General features: G+C 44.1%; 2 protein-coding genes across 3 annotated transcripts in view; one reads left to right on the top strand and one right to left on the bottom strand.

Annotated features, from left to right (window-relative positions):
* The window catches only part of UBAC2 (UBA domain containing 2), a 244,254-nt gene that overhangs the window by 79,367 nt on the left and 145,300 nt on the right, over window positions 1-19,587 (bottom strand). Inside the window, exon 2 of one of the 2 annotated variants that reach the window (XM_083501338.1) lies at window positions 4,120-4,179. In XM_083501338.1, the coding sequence (XP_083357464.1) occupies window positions 4,120-4,150 (31 nt within the window). In that variant the 5' untranslated portion in view covers window positions 4,151-4,179. Of the gene's footprint in view, window positions 1-4,119; window positions 4,322-19,587 lie in introns of those variants that run through there. The other variant, XM_083501337.1, reaches the window with a different exon arrangement.
* The window catches only part of DOCK9 (dedicator of cytokinesis 9), a 142,927-nt gene continuing 127,720 nt past the window's right edge, over window positions 4,381-19,587 (top strand). The window contains exons 1-3 of the mRNA XM_083500979.1: window positions 4,381-4,509; window positions 6,299-6,364; window positions 8,474-8,552. Of these exons, the coding sequence (XP_083357105.1) occupies window positions 8,499-8,552 (54 nt within the window). The 5' untranslated portion in view covers window positions 4,381-4,509; window positions 6,299-6,364; window positions 8,474-8,498. The remainder of the gene's footprint in view (window positions 4,510-6,298; window positions 6,365-8,473; window positions 8,553-19,587) is intronic.

The raw sequence follows: 19,587 nt of genomic DNA, 5'->3' as shown, positions 1-19,587 counted from the left end.
CACAGCTGTAACCAACACCTAAACGTGACAGTTACCCACAGTGGAAAGTACAGCTGTCTGTTCAATCATCAGATGCAAGCAAAATGTCGTCAGGAAATTGTTTTAAAATAAGAATGCATGTCAGTTTTAAAGGTATAATAAAGTTGTGTGGCTCTATGAAATTGTTCAGTAGATCAGTATAAAACCTTTACTTATCAGCAGCAAAAATACTGCTACTAAAACAGTGCCTGTTCACATTACCTGGATTTTAAAAATATTCAAATTGCCTAATAAGTTTATAAAATCCTGAACTCGTTTATAGCAACAATGATTTGGCATTAGGAGTCCACAACTCAAGAAAGGCAAGCATTCAAGTCTTCATAAAAAGGACCTTCCTAAGAATACTAGGGGTCAATGAGGATTTTTTGACAGCATAAATTGTCAGCTCATTCTCCCTTCACTACCAAAAATATTTTTGGGAAAGGGAGAAATTAGCCCTCAAAGCCCAAAAAATCACATTATAATCACATTATAAGCATCAGGCAGGAGGCATGGTTGCCATGAAACTAACTGGAGACCTAATTTAGTGTCTCCTATACCCTCAGAGCATTTTTTAAGCCAAATAACTGTAAAATTTACTTTAATAAAGCATCAGGTAGACACCCCCCCGAAGGCCCTGGTTTTGGTCACTCAATATATTTTGGTTACAAGTCCCATCAGCCCCAGCCAGCATTACTAATGGTCAAGGATGATAGGTATTGTAGTCCAACAACATCTGGCTAACCTTGATTTAAGGCATCTGTCTTTTTCAATTCCTTCAGAAAAATTGGTTAAATCCAGAGATACTACAAGTACTGTGACACATATGATACACTTTTTTAAAAAAAGTTCAAAGATTGGTCTTGCCTGCCATCTATCTGTTACTGGATATATTTATTTTAAAGTCTGAAGTTTTCTGCATGCTGAACAAAATGCAGGAATTAAAACAAAGGCTGTAATCTTGAAAACACCTGTATGCACTGCCCTATTAACCTACTATTTAACTAACTGCATTCCTATGCTAGGTGGGGAAGAGGGGGCTTGCCTCTTCCAATAGCCCTCTTTCTATGTTGGGTACAGAAGAGAAACAGAGAACTCCACCTATACTAGACTGAAAGAGTTCAGCACTCCACGCTTCACTCGAATGAAAAGGATCCTAATTTGAACAAATAGCAAGCATTTTAAATCTACTTTCTAATCAGAATCTTCTTTTTAAAACAACAATATTGAGTATATGGCACTCTTTCCAAATTATCTAAACAAGGGGTGGGAAAACTGTGGCTCTCCACATAATATTGCAATGCAACTCAACAGCTATAGGCCAAGCTGGCTAAACATAATATTGCATGACTATTGGCCAAGATGGCTGGAGTTATGGGAGCTAGAGTTCAACAATATCATGAAGCCCATAGCTCCCCACCCGATTTAAACTCAAGGGTTCAGAGTGGACAATAACTGCTCAGCAACAATACTTGGTCTTGCTCTAACTAGTTGATGCAGTCTCGACCACAGCTGCTATTTAATGTGCATTATCTGTGTATCCTACTGGTAAAGGGGTGGAATTTGAACTCATGCAACAGGAGGCAGAGGAGAATGTTAAGGGAAAGTTCGTGTTAAGGTTTAATGCTCTTCCCACATTCTTACAAGTCATCCAGTCACCAGGTAAAACATCCCTATACTATATTAAGTTGGCCATCACAGCTCATTCTTACATAGTCCAGACTCCAGTTGTGCCATAACCACAACGGAAGAACAAAAATGTGTAACTCAACTAGCTGAGTGCAGCTAGAAACAGCCGTCCCGGATAAGACCATAGCTCCTTTTAATCTAGCATGCTGTTTTCGACAACAGCTGGCCAGATGCCTATGAGAAGTCCACAGACAGGACATGAGGGCAACAGTCATTTCTCACTGTTGTTCCTCAGCAGATGATATCCTGGGGCACATTGCTTCTGATCCTGAAAGTAGTATACACTTATCATGACCAGCAGCTATTGACAGCATTATCCAATCTCACTTTAAAGGCATCTAAATTGTTGGCTATCACGTCTTGTTGAAGTGAATTCTACAGTTTCACTCTGCGCTGTCGTTTACATGCAGTCAGATATAGAAAACACACAGATTTACAACGTATTATTAACATGAACACATGGTGGGAAACAATTTCCCTGCTAAGGCCATTGTGAGTCAAGGGTGAGGAGGGAGTGCACTGCGATGGTTATATTATTGCAACACAATCCTAACCCTGTCTATTCAGAAGTAAAGTGCTAGAGGTTTCAGGATTGCAGCTTTAGGTGCAGGAAGGTTCAGGTTCAATTCCCTGAACGATGACACTGACTGAATGACTTCAGACCAATCGCTGTGTCCCAGCCTAACCTATTGCACAGGACTGCTGTTGAAGGTAAGACGGAAGAAACCATGAGTGTTGCCTTGGATGAAATGTGGAATAACACACTTTTTTACCCCTGGCTTTTAACACTTGAAGTGTATGTTTTTAGGACCCACCTCGTATTTATTTTTATAGGTGTTGTAAGTTGTTAATTGTTATTAATGCTGTAACCTGCCCTGGGACCTTATGTTGAAAGGTGGGCAATCAATCAATCAGTCAATCAATCAATCAATCAATCAATCAATCACATGTGTTGCTGCCACCCTGTGCACACTTATTTGGAAGTATGTCTCTCTGAACTTTGCATAGGCGCCGACTCCATGGGGCCTGAGGGGGCTCGAGCCCCCTCAAAAATTTTTTTGGGGGGGCTCAGCCCCCCCAATAATTTCGGGCGCCCTTCCAGCAGAGCGCCGCCGCCGTCCCTCGCCAGCCAGCCAGCCAGCCAGCCGCGCGCCCTAGTCTGAGAGCCCCGGCCGTCCCCCGCGAGATTAGGGAATCCCCGGGGGCGGGGGCTCCTGCCTCGCTGCTTCGTTTCAGCTCCCGCGAGAACAGGGGAATCCCGACTGGCCACACCTCCCAGCCAGCCAATTGGCTGGCTGGGGGGCGTGGCTTGCCCTATTTGGGGCCGGAGCCACTTTATTTGCATATTCATGAGCTTATTTATTATTCATGAGCTTTCCCGGGCCCCCCCAATATTTTTTCTAAGTCCGCGTCCCTGGAACTTTGCTTAATTGGGGAATCTATGGCCTTTTAAACTGTGGGGAGTTACTGTTTTCGTTTGTTACTATGTCATGTATTTTTTTGTTTTGTTTTGTGTGTTTTTTGATATTGTAAACCTCCCTGCGATTCTCGAATGAAGGCCAGTATAGCCATTTAATAAATAAAATAAATAATAGTAATATGCTCACTCCAGAGGGTTAAGCCCGTTGCAGCAGAAACCAAAGAGTTGCATCTTTCAACGACAAGATCTTTCTTTTAGAACTTAGAGAAGACATGTGAAGGCAACCCTGTATCGGGAAGTTTTTTTGTTTGACGATGTTATATGTGTTGGAAATCCAGCCCAATGGGCAGGGTATAAATAATAAAAGTATATCATCATCACTTCCCCCCCCCCAGAGGATACTCAAGGATATGCAGTACCAGCACTTTTTGTTGTTAAAAAGTGTGACACTTTTTTGGTTAAAAATTGTGACACTTATTGTAACAACTTCATGGTGAGTACAGGCCCCTCTCTTTTTTTGGTTAAAAATTGTGACACTATAACAACTTCATGGTAAGTACCTGAACCTATTTTTCTAGAAAAAAGTTGTTCTTCTTCTTCTATTATTATTATTATTATTATTTCTGCAATGCGAACTTCCTGGGACTCTAGATAACCCACTAAGGGCGGACTCGCGATCTGGCTAACGCGCGTTCCGAGCGGGCGCCGTGCACACGCGCAAAAACTGCGACACGGGGGGGGGGGAGCGATCCTTTCTTGTTAACGAAGCGTCGGGCCGGGCCTGCGCGGCTCTTGGAAACGTCCCCCCGCCGGGTGGCGGCCAGAGGGTTTCGGGGTTGGGGAGGGCCGAGGAGAGCGGAAGAGGGAGGAGACTCCGCGCGGGCGCCCGGAGAGAGGAGCCGGGGAAGGGGAAAGGGAGAGCCGGGTTCCGGAGGGCGGCTGCCTGCCTTGCCCCTTCCCTCCGTCCCCCAACCAAGGGCAGCGCTACTTACACAGCCCGCTGGAGCCGGTGCTGGTGAACATGGTCCCGGGCCGCAGGCCTCGCCGCCGCCCGCTTGCTCGCCGCCGCCGCGACGCCTTCGCTGGCCCGCTGCTCCCTCAGGAGGCCCAGGAGCCTCCAGCGGCGGCCGGGCCCGGAGCCTGAGGAGAGCTAAGGCGGCCGGGATGGGTCAGAGGCGGCCGGGAAAGGCGCCCCCCCCGTGGCAGCGCCCCCTGCCGGAGCCGCGGCGGCATCCCGGCAGCAGAAAGCGGCCCCGGCCCGAGAGGAAGCGCCCTGGCCTGAGGCGCGACGGGCAGGCGGCCTCTCGGCTACAAAATGCCCCCTCCCCACCACACACATTGTTTTTTGGGGGGCTTTTCTACGCTACCCCGGCCCTAGTTCGGTAAATGTCCCACAGAGTTTCGTGGGGTGGGGAGTAGGCGACGCTGTGGTTTGCTCGGGTGGGGTTAGGGTTATAATCCCAACCCAAAATTGGGATGTCCGCACGGTCATTTTGGACTCTGAGCACGCGTTAGAAGTCGAAGGATATTGCCACGCTTCACCTCAGAAGAAGGAAGCCCTGCTGCGGGGTTTTTTTGGGGGGGGGCTGCATGCTCCTTTTGAAGTCCAGTTCCAGGGGCACCACCGCCCAAGAGACCTCCATAAGCACCTGCCAGGGGAAAAAAAGTTGCCTTTGATATAAAAGGCTTTTTAAACTGGTGATCCAGTCATGTTTACTTTGGCTATTAAGGCTGCGATTGTAGGAAGTTTCAATGGGGTGGTCTTCAACCAACTTTTCCATTGGAAATCATGGACCCTAACTTAAGTCAATGGGTCTCCCAATGAGTAAAGGTTAGCTGAATACTGTGTCATCGGTTGCAGTCGGTAGTACTCGCTTCTGAATCTTCAATAGTTTGGGCTGCGAGTCCCACTGAGTTAAATGTATAATATTGGACAAATGGGGCCTGCAACAAAGTGTTGCAGTGCAGAGTGCTCCTGTGCAAGGTGCTGGACAGCCATGACTTTTTTCACAATAGGTAAAGGGACCCCTGACCATTAGGTCCAGTCACGGATGACTCTGGGGTTGCGGCGCTCATCTCGCTTTATTGGCCGAGGGAGCCGGCGTACAGCTTCCAGGTCATGTGGCCAGCATGACTGAGCCGCTTCTGGCAAACCAGAGCAGCATACGGAAACACCGTTTACCTTCCCGCCGGAGCTGTACTTGCACTTTGATGTGCTTTCAAACTGCTAGGTTGGCAGGAGCAGGGACCAAGCAACGGGCGCTCACCCCGTTGCAGGGATTCGAACTGCCGACCTACTGATCAGCAAGTCCTAGGCTCTGTGGTTTAACCCACAGTGCCACCCGCGTCCCATCATTTTTCACAATACTCCATTTCCCTCCTCCTTCAGCCAGCATGCCATGGCAGCTGAGTATACGTATTCCTCATTGGTCTGTTTTGGGGGATCTCTCCCTGTCAGATTTCCCCCCACCCGACTGCAAGAGTTTTTGTACTTCTGCAAATCTTTGGGTTCCTCAAGCTTCCTGATAAAAGGATCCACACTTAAAGAATGAGTTCAGTATCAAGAGTGTAGGATGCCAGCCACAAAGCTTTTATAGCGAACAAATCTTCATTTGCCGCATATGTTTGTTCTACACGGTCGCTTTCTCTCCTGATAATTACCTGTTCTACATACCAAACACTAACACGGAGTTAGTGCATGCACACACTGGAGCATGCAAAAGATCTCTTTAAATGCCTTAATATCTTTAACCAACCTGTTGCATTGACAGTCTACATAGTTAAGGAATGGTAAAGCAAAAAATAAAAAATGAAATCCCTTCCACTCTTCTGATGTTTGCTTATAGCTGAAGTATGGATTCTAATTTGCATTTATGAACAATAGATCACTGAAAATGGCAGCCTGGATGAATTATACAGTGAAGGTGTAGCTAAGCTTGCATCTCAGGACTGAGGCCAAATACCATGTAATGATTAAAAAGGGGTTAATGAAACTGACCACTTTGCAGGATGGTTGTAAGGATTACCTACTTCAGAAATGTGTTGTATAAATGCAGAGTATGTATTATAGTAGCAATTTACTGTTTGGACTGAGTAAAATAACAAAAGCAGTGATCCTATGCACATTTAATTGGAAGTAAGCACATTAAGCTCTTAAATATTTTCTTCTAGGTACGCATTAAGAGGATATGGCTGCATTTATTTGTCAAAGCAGTAACCTGTGGACTTGGGTGGAGGTAGGTACCATATTTTCAGAAGATCTAAAAAAAAAGTAATGGTGCTTAGTAACCTCCAAACGTATTTCCCACACAATTCCAGCGTATTTCTACTCCCACACAATAAGGCCATGGGTTGGGGTGTAATAGCTAGTTTATCATAAATAACAGTAAGGATATACTTGAGTTTCGATGGGTGTTTTAACAGTGGGAGAGCATATTCTGAGCTAATAATCTTCCTGAATGTTCTAAACCTAACTCGTCATACCTTCCCTCCAGCTCCCATAATCCACTGCCTCCTACTGCTTTGCCTTAAAGCCTTATAGGAGTGCTCTGATGGTGTTTCCTGCTTGGCAGGGGGTTGGACTCGATGGCCCTTGTGGTCTCTTCCAACTCTATGATTCTATGATTCTAAAACATGGAGCTGCTGCATAAATGAGGCCCTGTCATTAGCCGTAATAGCAAAGTGCTGAATGTTTTCTGAACTTCCTGGAACTAGTGTGAAGAAGCCTTTTTATTTTATTTCCATCGTGATGAATGGGAATTCATGCTTGGGGGCATCCCATCGGCATCTGGTTAGCCACTGATAAGAGGATGCTGAGCTAGGTGAGACTTTGGTGTTACCCAGCAGGGTTTTTCTTATGTCCTTAGGATCTAGTTAAATTATGGAATTCCCTCCACGTGGACAGCAGGACAAAGTACAAAAAGATGCTTTTCAATATAAATGTTTCCAGATTTGCTACTCTTGAAATTTGTGGCTCATACTTTGTAGGAGGTATACAAAGAATTGCAGTTTTAACCCAGAAGTGCTTCTAAAGAGGTGAGCTGGGCATACTTCCAATAAAATATAATATTAAAATATTGTAGCTGGGTGAAAAAGAGTGCAATAGCTGTGTAGAAAAATGGCAGCAGGTGTAGCTTGTCATGCAAGCCACACCTCAGATTCCTCTTCTGCACAAATATTAACATACCCTCTAACATTTCTCTGATGAAAATAGGGACGTCCTATTCCATGAGGGGGGCAGTGGAAGACAGAAATGCCTGGCGTGCTCTGGTCCATGGGGTCATGAAGAGTCGGACACGGCTAAACAACAACAACAATTCCATAACAATAATTTTACTATTTATATCCCACACATCTTACTGGGTTGCCCCAGCCACTCTGAGCAACTTCCAACATATATAAAAACACAATAAAACATCAAACATTAAAAAAAAAGGATTGAAGGGTTGCCTTCAGACGGCTTGGGGGTCGGATAACGTCATACCCTCTAACATTTTTCCAATTTAAATAGGGACAGCCTAAGAAAAAGTGGGACATTCAAAGATCAAATCAGAAACCAGGATGGCTTCTCTAAATCAGGGACTCCAGTTACAGGCAGCCACATTATTCCATACATACGACAGTGATCCAGTTTATAAAAACAACTTTTACTGATCAACAAGAGAGAAGGCAACTCTGTTACAGTCACATGCCCTGCCTCCAAAATAACTCCTCACCAACCCATGATCCCCTGGCTTCCAGAACACACTCTAGTATCACAAATATCTCCCTCTAGAGGCTGTTCTTGGAGGTGCATAAGGCATACAAAAGTTTTTGTTTATTGTTGGGATACCAAAGGGAAGCAGCCCTAAGCTTTAATACAATTATTGTTAACAATTGATGTCTGCTGCTGAGTATAGCATCAAAACAATTCCCCAGTCCAGTGACACAATCAACTGGCAGTTTCATGACACGGCTGCAGATGTTCGTGAATAGCTGTTCAGAGGCATTCTGGAAACAAAAGCTGGTACTTCTCAGTACAATGGACCAAGCGGATGAGGCTTCACAGTGGCCTCTTGCCCTGCTTTTGACACTTGTATAATTGCAGCAGTGAAGATCCGGTTCTGCTCATGGTAATTGTGTTACACAGAGAGCCAAGAAACAAATTTCACTCCTTAAAGACTTTCGTTATTTATGGGCAGGACATAACATAATAAAATTATTATTATTATTATTATTATTATTATTATTATTATTATTATTATTTTATTATTATTATTATTATTATTATTATTATTATTAAGAACATAAAATACAAAACAAAACAAGAGTTAACCAACAATAAAGTTTCTGGTACTGGTTTTTAAGAGCCTGGTTCAGAAGGGAGGGATCAATGATATACAGCTGGCTCCCACATCTCTCCAGAGAAAGCTGCCAACAGAAAAAGGTAAATGTTCAGGAAGGCAATGGTGGTAAGGCTGTTCATCCTCCTGGAATTGTCAACTGCTGGTGCAGGTCTTACTGCACTATTGGAATGGGTGGCTTGTTTCTAACAGGGTTGCATAATGCCACCATGCGATTGTGGCTACTACAGTCCTTGAATCACTTAGTCTGGGATAGCACTGCTGATTCTGAAAGCCTGTTTTGGACAGTGCCGGATTTATGTATAGGCTAAGTAGGCTAAGCGGGTGGCACTGTGGTCTAAACCACAGAGCCTAGAGCTTGCCGATCAGAAGGTTGGCGGTTCGAATCCCCGCGACGGGGTGAGCTCCCATTGTTCAGTCCCAGCTCCTGCCTACCTAGCAGTTCGAAAGCACATCAAAGTGCAAGTAGGTAAATAGGTACCGCTCTGGCGGGGAAGGTAAACGGCGTTTCCGTGCACTGCTCTGGTTCGTCAGAAATGGCTTAGTCATGCTGGCCACATGACCCGGAAGCTCCCTCAGCCAGTAAAGCGAGATGAGCGCCGCAACCCCAGAGTTGTCCACGACTGGACCTAACGGTCAGGACTCCTTTTTTTTTTAAGTAGGCTGAAGCCTAGGGCCTCTAAATCTAGGGGGCCTCGCCAGTCCTCCCGCTCCCCAGCAGGCAGTCCCCCCCCCCTAAAATTGCAAACCCAAGACTTCATGTGAGGGCAGGGCAACTTGGGCATCTAAGTCTAGGGGGCCTCACCAGCCTGCCCTCTCCCCAGTGCCGCAGTCTCCCCTCTCCCAAAATTGTAAACTTGCAAGGGCAAGGCAACTCAGTAGTAGTAGTAGTAACAACAAACAAACAATTCCGCTCACCTCTCAGTCTCCACATAGTAGAACAACTTAAAATAAGCTTTATACCTCTCAAAATACATAGTTGGAGTAGTCTAGTAAGAAACTACATTCAAGTCTATAATGTCTGTGTCAGACTCCTAAGAAAGTTTAAGCATTTTATGATAAATGCATTACAAATAAGCTTTGAATGAAGTCATTATTATTTTTTGTAAGGTGGATCTCAAATTAAATAATGAGTGTTGCATGAATCCTGCATATTTTAACAACCATCTGTAAAAGAGCAGAGACCTAAGCACAATATATGTATGACAGTTGAAGAACTTAGCAGCAGAGCCCAGTCTTCCTTTTATACACAACATAGCATACTTTTTAATTTGTTCCCTTGAGAACCAGTCAGCCCTCTGGGGAGTGTGCTGTCAGCTTTCTCCTCCTTAGACTTCTGGAACTCAGCTGGAAGAGAATGGGAGCAAAGGTGGAATTAGTTGACCCTGGCGCCACCTACTGTTGACTTCCCTGTCTTCCACTCTCCCAGTACCAATGGGCACCAGCCACCACCGCTAACAAGAATGTATTTTATTTCATTTGTGAGGTAGGATCCCGCTAACCTGCTGAACTGACCTAGAAGCCAAATTACCAACAGTTTTTAGGATATGGAAACTAAAATTACACATAAATAAATCTATGCTGCTTTATTAAAAGATAATCCTGCCGCCCAATCCTATTATGCTTTTGGAGCAATTAAGTCCCAGTGGGGTTTACTCTCAAGTAAATGTGTTTGGGATTCCTTTAATAATATGTGTATGCAGAAGTAGCTGTTCCTTTTCTGCCTTCAGGGATTATGGCTAGGCAAACTACCGTACTTGGAATAAAAAGGACCCGCACCGCTTTTTTTTGAACAGGTAGTTTTCAAGTTGCATCCTAATAGGAACATTCCAATTACCTTAAGGGTGCATACAGATGTGCAGGAAGGGGAAGGCACACTCAGTTTGTTGTCACTCAGAGATATATATTTTTCTGGGGGCTGAGCTCTGGTAAAACCAGTTCTGCTGTGTGGGCCTAAGAGGAAATTCTTGGTTGTTATTAAATGTCTGGTACTTTAAATTCTGGGCGCAGATGCTCGGACAAAGTAGACCCATCAACTCACTGCATGGTGTACAGAATGATTGTTCCTAGGAACTTGCAAATCCTTACTAAGTTTTGAGTGAGGCATTGCTTATTTTTATTTTTGGACTTCGCTTTTGTGCAAGCATTGTAGATAACAAAAGGTGTATGTGCACATTTAAATAAAAACCCATGGATCTCAACTTTCCTGGCTTGGAGCAATACAAACACACACACACGGCTGCTGTTTTGTGCAAATTTGGTAGATTGAGAAAGTTGTATTTAATATTTTTTTTAAGTGTGTGCTTACAGGTAAGCAGATAGCAGTGTGCATGCCCATAATAACCTCAGGCAAGGCCACCCCACCCATGAAGTGAAGTGAAATGGCTGCCTCAGCTGGAGTAGGCTCAGGTCAAGGTCAGATGCCTCATTGAGCCCAGAAGGTATAACAGGAAAGCCATCCTGGCCAGGCCTACGTCCATAGTTGGAGCAGAGTGCTGTGGCCAGGCTACTGAGCAGAACACCTGGAAATGCACATATTGCACCTGTGTTGAGGGAACTGCACTGGCTTCCAATCAGCTGTTGGGCTATGTGCAAGGTCTTGTGTAAACGCATAAAGCCATGAGCAACTTGGGACCATGTTACCTGGAGGAGTACCTTCCCCTCTGTAAGTTCACTTAGATCATCTGCGGAATAGTCTCTTCATGATTCTGCACTCTCCAGAATGTCATTGGGCGATGTCCCTGAAAACAGGCCTTTCCAGCTATTGCGCTTGTACTGTGGAATTCTCTCCCCTCTGCCATACATGAAGCAGCAACCATCAATTGCTTCAGGTGTATGTAAAGATGTATCATTTTTCCATCTAAAGGGTAAGGGCATTAAGTCCACATTGAGCCTGGCGACCATGTTTTGTGAGACTCCCTTTGAACTGTCCTGCAGGCTCAAGCACCGCACAAGGGGGGAGTGCTAAAAAAGCAAAGGGCATCAAATGATGAGATTCAAGATGCCTGCATTGTTTTTCTATTGGATATTTATCTGCATGCAAAATTACTATACTGCTTGTCAAACTCAGTTGAGAGATGGCTTATTATAACTGGCATATGATTCATGGACCAGATGCTTATTTAGCAGGATTTTTTTTTTCAATGAAGGGGGAAATGATATTTAGTGATTATGAAAGCTGTTGTGCCTGTGCTGAATATAAAGTGGTTAAATGAAATGATGCATGAGGCAAAGAATGGGAAAAAAGGGCGTAATCATGAGAAACTTAGGGTGATGGAATGTAGGGAGTTGGCAAGGTGTGAGGGGGAGTGTAGGAGGAGATGAGGGGAGCGATATTGCCACGTCTGAAGTTACGCAAATTGCCGTTCCTTAAATGAGACTGAAAAAACAGAAGAAAGCTAGGCTGGTGTACAAAAAAAATGTGTGGGTGATGATCACTGTGATAAGCTAGTGCCAATTATACTATTCACACAGAATGAATATTTATATCTTACTGGAGAGAGAGAGATTATTTCCTCACATTTAAGCTAAACACTGATGCAATTTATAACACGGAAGGAATTCCTTTGATTCCAGTAGGGTGACTGGCCTTCATATCACTGAGTATGAAATCAGAAGGCAATGTACAAAGTTGGGAAAACCTGCTGTTCAAGATAGGCATGACGTTTAGAATAAAATACTCAAAGCTGTAGACTTTCTGTTTGCTGAGTGTGGCAGCCCTGCCCTTGAAAAAGAGCCAAGGCTGAGGTGGAGAAAGAGGAGTTTGTGGTCACTGTACAATCTTCTGAAAAATACAGCTGGGTTATTGATACCAAGCTTTAGGCTGATGGCCATGAGCCCTGTGGATTCTGAGACAGACCCAGACACTCCCCAGATGTGATTCACCCAAAGAGCCAAGCACCTTCTGCTCCACAACACCTTTCCAGAAACACAAGGACATACTAGACAAGAAGCCAGCGAGACTACGAAGTGCTCTTCTGCAAGGCAGGGAGTTGCCCCTTTAAGAAACTATGCTCTAAAGGTGGAGCCTAGGAGGACTAATCTGGGCTGAGGGATTGAGGGAATTATGAAGCCTCCGGCAATTTCTACCTTTATTGAAGCTATGAATGGTGCCAAGACTCCAGCTGCCTTGCTTTCTTGAAGTGTTGCCATCTTGCCCTATGGGTTCCTGCTGCAAACAGAACCAGATAGCTTGCTCCACCCAATTTTTGCAGGCTGGTGGATCTCCAGAAGTAGCTTACCAGCTAGCAGCCAATAATGCCAAACTGCAAGCGTGCCTGGAAGTCATAACCACACTGGGTTTTGCTTTCACATTTTACTACATAGTCTAGGTGTATATGCTTGTACCTACAGAGCTAATCTAATCTAATCAATGCTTCTTAATGAACAGCTCAAGGCCAGGATGACATATCAAATCCCAAGTGTTTTCCCACAGATTGTGTTCGACCTATTGACAGAAAAGGAAAGAGAAAATAAAATAATCAGAATGGCAAACCAAATTTAGTTACAGTAAAAATGACATTAAACTCACTCACTCAGAAACTTCAAAACTGCTTAATGATAACATGTTTCAGGGTGCTCAGTTCATTTAAAGTGGCATCACTTCTTAATTAGAGCTGTACTAATTTAAATAAGCTCAGAAATCTGGGCCTGCTTCCAAGTCCAAACCTATAAATACTTACCCCTTTATATAAATAGAACCTTTTTTATAATAGGTGTGAGTTTGTTGCTGTTGCGTTGAACTATATTTATTATTCTTGGCTCAGAGAATGAATAATGTGTACAAGTTTATCCATGTTAATAATTATGGCCATATTTCAAATTATTTCTCCATTGTACTTGTCCACTGGAGCAAGCACGCTTCTATTAATATCACTCGATTCTTCTGCTGTTTTAGTTTAGTGGAATGAATGAGAGCCTTTCTGGGAGCAACCTTTCAGGAACGCATGGATGGAAAGCTCCTCTGTGGACTTGGTGGTAAAACATAGTTGTATATTATTAAAGTGACAGGACAAAACAGGCTGCACAAAAAGAATTTTTGAAGGACTACAAAACACTTTGGCTGCATTCCTAGGCCAACTTAATTGAATTCATTGGATCCTACTTCTGAGTAAATGGGTGTGATCACATGGGTTTATGGGTAACAGAAGGCGTGGGGAACCTCTGACCCTCCAGGTGTTGCTGAACTACAATTCCCATCATCCCCTGGGTTAAGGAAAGAGCCATAGTTCAGTGGTAGAGCATCTGCTTTGCATGCAGAAGGTCCTGGATTCAATCTTTGGCATATCCAGGTAGAGCTAGGACTGCTTCCTGGAAAGCCGCTGCCAGCCACTGTAGACAAAAGCCTCTCCTCCTTCCGGAGGGGAGGGGTTGTGAGCGGGAGCCGATTCCAGCGTCATGCAGGGGGCTCAGCCCCCTGCCCTTCCATCATCACAGGCGCGCCACGCCTCCCGGTTCGGCACCCAATCGGGTGACACCGCGGGGGGCGTGGTCTAGCCGCTCAAATGCGGCTGCGCCAGCTCTCCCCGCCATTGCACTGCCAATTTCCACAAGTCTCCTACCCACCACTCCCTTTAGAGCGTAGCTTCTCGCCGGACCTTACTATGGACCCATGGTTGGTCGCCCTGGTTGCCCAGGGGGCCTGGTAGGAGTTTTTTCCAATTGGCAAATTGGCACCGGCCTCTTGGTTTCTTTCGCCTACCTAATAGCAATCGTCACAACTTTCTTGGTATTTGGCATTTAGGCATTGGAATGTGTTGTTGGTGTATGGAAGGGCAAGGTGTGGCCATCGCCTAACCCTTCACTTATGTGTATTCCGTTAAAGGAATCCAGCGGTCGTGGATCCTGTCCGATGCCCTGTGTGGCGGGGGGCCATGGCACGACCCCCGGTGACATCAGGGGAGAGCTTATAGTTGTATTTGTATCAACAGGCTCCCCCTACTGGTGGTTAACCCTTCAACAGACTCACCCCTCTCCAAGTGGATGGAGTCAGATTTGCTGTTGTCCAATGCCTAAGCCAATACCTTCTCAGATGCTGTAATCAATAAAGTTGTGGCCTTTTCTAGCCCATTAACCTTATATGCTGTGTCCACGTGTCATTATTATTCCCAAGCAGGGGACGGGTCCTGGAATCACAATACTGAGCTTGATGGACCAATGGTCTGACTAAGTATAAGATTGCATCCTATATTCCCATATGTTAAGAAGCATAGTACCAGAAAAGGTCACAAACTTTCTGAAAACTGTCATCTCCATGTTATTTGTAAAAGAAACATGGCTTTAATATGAGTTATCTGTAAGAGAGACATGGTTTTAATATGAGTTGTTATCAACTATATTTTCAGCTACATTCACTTCATAATTCTCAGGCAAGAAGTAAATGTTCTGACGTATTTAGGAAGCTGCCTTATACCAATTCAGAGTACAGTACTGGTCCATTTAGCTCAGGCAGGGGTCTTTTCCAGCCCTATCTCAAGAAGCCGGGAATTGAAGCTGGGATCTTTGGCACCTGATGCCACAACATTGCTGAAGCAAAGCAGGCATGGATATGTTCAGAAATTGGGAGAGGAGACTGCTGGGAGCCTCATGTGGGACTACATGTAAGATATAGCTTGCTGTGGCAGGAACTTGAGTAAATAGATGTCTCCTGCTACCTATTGGGAAGCAATGGATGATTGGAATAGAGAAATAGGACAAAGAGATCATAAGCAGTTCAGCTTAATTGCCAAGGAGCCTTGGCATTGGGCAACTTCCTTTGTATGAGCAATGCCCTGCAGAAATTCTGGCCCTAGTCCAGTCATGCCTTGCAAATCTCCAATTGATTTCCTATGTTCGTTTTTCTGAGCACAATATTGCAGTTGTAATATTGCTGATTTGAATACTGTAATTATCAAAGGTGTGACCATGTATAATTGGGAGGATGCTTGATATGGAGGAATGTGCATGGAGCTGAGGAATCAGGAAATCCTGTGACACAAGAAAGGCCTTGCCAATTAGTCACTCTGTCTCCATCCATAAATATAAATAAGAACACCTGAGCTTCATTTTCTGTTTTTGTGCCAAGAGGACTGCAGTATTTTATTTCTTTTAATGTGATGGTTGGTTTATTAAATGCATGTACATCAGTCATGCAGTAAATGATGCTTATAACTTCTCTACCCAGTGTAGCCCAAAATAGAAATATATTTACATATAGTTAACTATAGAAACATAACAACTTTTTATGAGACAATCAGGAGTCCTTTGTGTCAGACTCTGGTGGTGGCCAGGCAAGATTCAAAGTCTGAGCCATGTGAACCTGTTATCAGTTTATATAAAAAGGTAAAGGGACCCCTGACCATTAGGTCCAGTTGTGGCCGACTCTGGGGTTGCGACGCTCATCTCGCTTTACTGGCTGAGGGAGCCTGCATACAGCTTCTGGGTCATGTGGCCAACATGACTAAGCTGCTTCTGGCAAACCAGAGCAGCGCACGGAAATGCCGTTTACCTTCCCGCTGGAGCGATACCTATTTATCTACTTGCACTTTGACGTATTTTCGAACTGCTAGGTTGGCAGGAGCAGGGACCGAGCAACGGGAGCTCACCCCATCGCGGGGATTTGAACCGCTGACCTTCTGATCACCAAGCCCTAGGCTCTGTGGTTTAACCCACAGCGCAACCCGCGTCCCTCTATCGTTTTATATAACAGGGCCTAAAAGGAGCAGCATAATCCAGTTCCTTAAGCACTGTTTACATATTTATATGGAGTGACTATGAAAATATATATGATCTAAACATTTTGAATTACAAGCAAAAAGGCCATATTATTTTCATCCAACCCAAACCCACTAAAATAAGGATTTATTATTATTATATGCTAAAATTCCCAGATGCATTAAGCTATCTCAGTAATTCAGCTGCTGGTGAATTATGAGAAAGATGCATCATTCCTAAGAGTCAGATGGGACTGAATTGCTGCAAAGGTTACTAACATTCCTGGGAATGTCATCATGGCACATTATTTGTCATATGATCTAGTTCACATAACATTTGCCCCTGAAAGATGGAAGAAGATTTAGTCTAAAATGACATGCTCCCAAAGAATAAAAAAGTTTTTTTCCCCTTGAAGATGATACATTTAGGCTGCATGACACACATGATGCAATATATGCCAGGCAGTAAATAGGCTTGAATACATAACATCAGAATAACTGCAAAGATTGTGGAATCTGTTTAACCACATGGACTACAAGAAACTGAGGACAAGCTCTCACATGCCGGAGGAATGCTACGCAACAAAGGTTTTAAGGCGAGGATGAGGAGAAAAACAAATAAAAGATTATTAATGGGCTGTAGAACCACAATTGGGGAGTGAGTAGGACCAGCTGTGGGATGCTCCTTCCCAACAAAGAAAAATGTGGCTAGTACCACAATAACAATCAGGGACGTGGGTGGCGCTGGGGGTTAAACCACATAGCCTAGGACTTGCCAATCAGAAGGTTGGCGGTTCAAATCCCCGCAACAGGGTGAGCTCCCGTTGCTCGGTCCCTGCTGCTGCCAACCTAGCAGTTCGAAAGCACAGCAAAGTGCAAGTAGATAAATAGGTACCGCTCCGGCGGGAAGGTAAACAGCGTTTCCGTGCGCTGCTCTGGTTCGGCAGAAGCGGCTTAGTCATGCTGGCAACATGACCTGGAAGCTGTACACCGGCTCCCTCGGCCAATAAAGTGAGATGAGCGCCGCAACCCCAGAGTCGGTCACGACTGGACCTAATGGTCAGGGGTCCCTTTAGCTTTTTACAATATCAATCAGTTTTTTGTCGTTAACACAATGTTAAAAGTCTTGAGCAGAAAGCTTGAGCAGCCTCTGGGTCTGACGTAGCTCCCCAGGCGAATTTTTCTGCCTCCGCCCCCCACACCATCCATTTTGGCAGCAGGGGAGAAACGTGGGGGAAATATTAAAGTAGACACAGCACTGGGGTGGACAGAGTGTTTAAAACCTGTCTGGCCAGTCCTGGTGAGGATGCAAATTGTTTCCTTCCTACTCATCAGATGGATCATTTGAGAAGTGAAGAGAAGGCAATTACCCCGTATCTTAACTGATCTGTATGGATCAGCGGGGTGGGAGGGGGGGCTGTGTGCACAATTCCTCTCTGTGTGTGCTTGTGCAAGTGAGGTGGGGTGCCCACACCTTGCATAGGAATGTGGCCCCTGGAGTGGCCAAGAGTGAATGTGGCCCTTGGGCCAATAAAAGTTAACTGCACTTGGTCGAGAAGATGTAGTAGTGGCTCCCATATCTATTACTCAGAATTGCTTTGGAGGTGATTTTTAACATCTATGTTAGGAAAAGCCAGCTTTCACACTGAAACCTAATTCAGGTTGCTGCTACCATGTCATCCCTCAAGCCACCCCAAGTTTAAATGTATGTAGGTCTATCGGCACATTTCTGTTTTAGCTAAGTTGCCTTTCCAACTTGCCATTTACGTCCTTTCTGTGTTATAATTTATGAATGCAACCTCTGATCCTATATCATAAGTATGAGCATGATATGTTATACTGTGAATATGGAGTTGACCTGAATATTACTTATCAAGTTATGTTTTCTATATACAGGGCTGCTTCTGTTGCAAAAGAAAATACCACAGTTTTTGCTACCAGGTCCTTAAACTGCTTTTTTCTATTAAGCAAGTGGTGTTATTGGGCATGCATGAAAAGCAGGCTCATCTCCTCTGTAATATAATTTTATCCATCATTGCTTTTAAACTGTTACCACATGCTGTATATTTCCATTTCTCATGCCCTATTGGCCTTGGCAGCAAGCTTAAATTGAATGAATTTTTCCTCCTAAAATTGACTGCTTATGCTATTTTCCCAGCATCCCAATAGATTTCTATTTTTGTATGACTGCATTCCTAATGACTTCCCCAAATAAATATTTTTAATCAGTATTCTATTCTCAGGAGGTAAGGCAGTGAATGTTCAGGTCTTCAGATTGTTAGTATAGTAATTGTTGAGGGAAAGAAAAATGGAAGTATAAAAGTTTATGAATTATAATGCTAATTTTAAAACGCAAGGAAGAGAGAATAGTTAGAAGCTAGAATATTCATTTATGCAACTTAAGAATTAAATCTAAAGCAAATTAAGAAATGAGATATTGCCTTTGAAATAGGGCTGCCATATTCTCCCATATTGGAAGTGTTGATTTTTTTTGCGACCCCCCCCCCCAAAAGGAAGAAACCATCAATCTTTTGGTGAAAAAAGCTCAACAAAGTTTTTAAAAATAAAAAACTCACCCCCCCATATTTTCCCTTTTTTGAAATATTGCAACCCTACTTTATATATTATTATTATTATTATTATTATTATTATTATTATTATTATTATTACTTTGAGATCCATAGTCCCCCAGCACAATTGTGCAGGCAATAATTCCTGTGTTTCCCAGAGATACTAATCTTCCTTGGCATTGTGCTTTGCTATTTTTTAAAATCCTCAATAAGAATTTAAATATTATTTGGGCTGGGGGTGAGTGGCACTTAAAGGCTTAGTAGTATCACATGGTTTTAAGCATCTGTATTGACTGCCAGTTCATTTGTGGGCCCAAATTTAAAAGGCTGATTCTGATATTTAAAGCCCTAAAAGTCTTTGATGCAGAGTTTCTCAGGTAATGCCTTCTGCATAATAATTTATATTTATATAATTTATATTGTATGACCCCCCCCCACAGCACTTAAGTTTGTCTGATGAGGTCCTGCTCTGAATTTCATTTTATAAGGAGCAGAGGCGTAGGAAGTGGGGTTTGATGGGTGCGAATCGCCCTGGGTGTCATCACTGAGGGGGTGACAAAAGGTCACAAAATGAGGAGACCGCCCCCCCCCCCCAGCAGGCTCTGGAATGGCCGCTTCAGTTCCTATGGGAAGAGAGAGAAGAGAGGTTGAGTGCTGGGTTAAATCTTGCAAGGGTGTGAGAAGAAGAAAGAGCTGTGCAAAGGGAAGTCAAAGCAGAGGACATACCTCTTTGTCCTCCTCCTTTTCTGCGCCCCCAAGAACAGCCTCCATTGTCCTACGCAGGATAGCACTGATCATAGCGCAGCTGAAATGGGGTCTCATGAAACTGGAGAGAGAAAGGGAAGGGGTTAGACACT

The sequence above is a fragment of the Podarcis liolepis genome (assembly GCF_965112155.1).
Source record: "Podarcis liolepis genome assembly, chromosome: 4".
Classification (NCBI taxonomy): Eukaryota; Metazoa; Chordata; class Lepidosauria; order Squamata; family Lacertidae; genus Podarcis; species Podarcis liolepis.
Note: the sequence above shows the minus strand (reverse complement) of the source record. Positions and strands in the feature narration are given on the sequence as shown.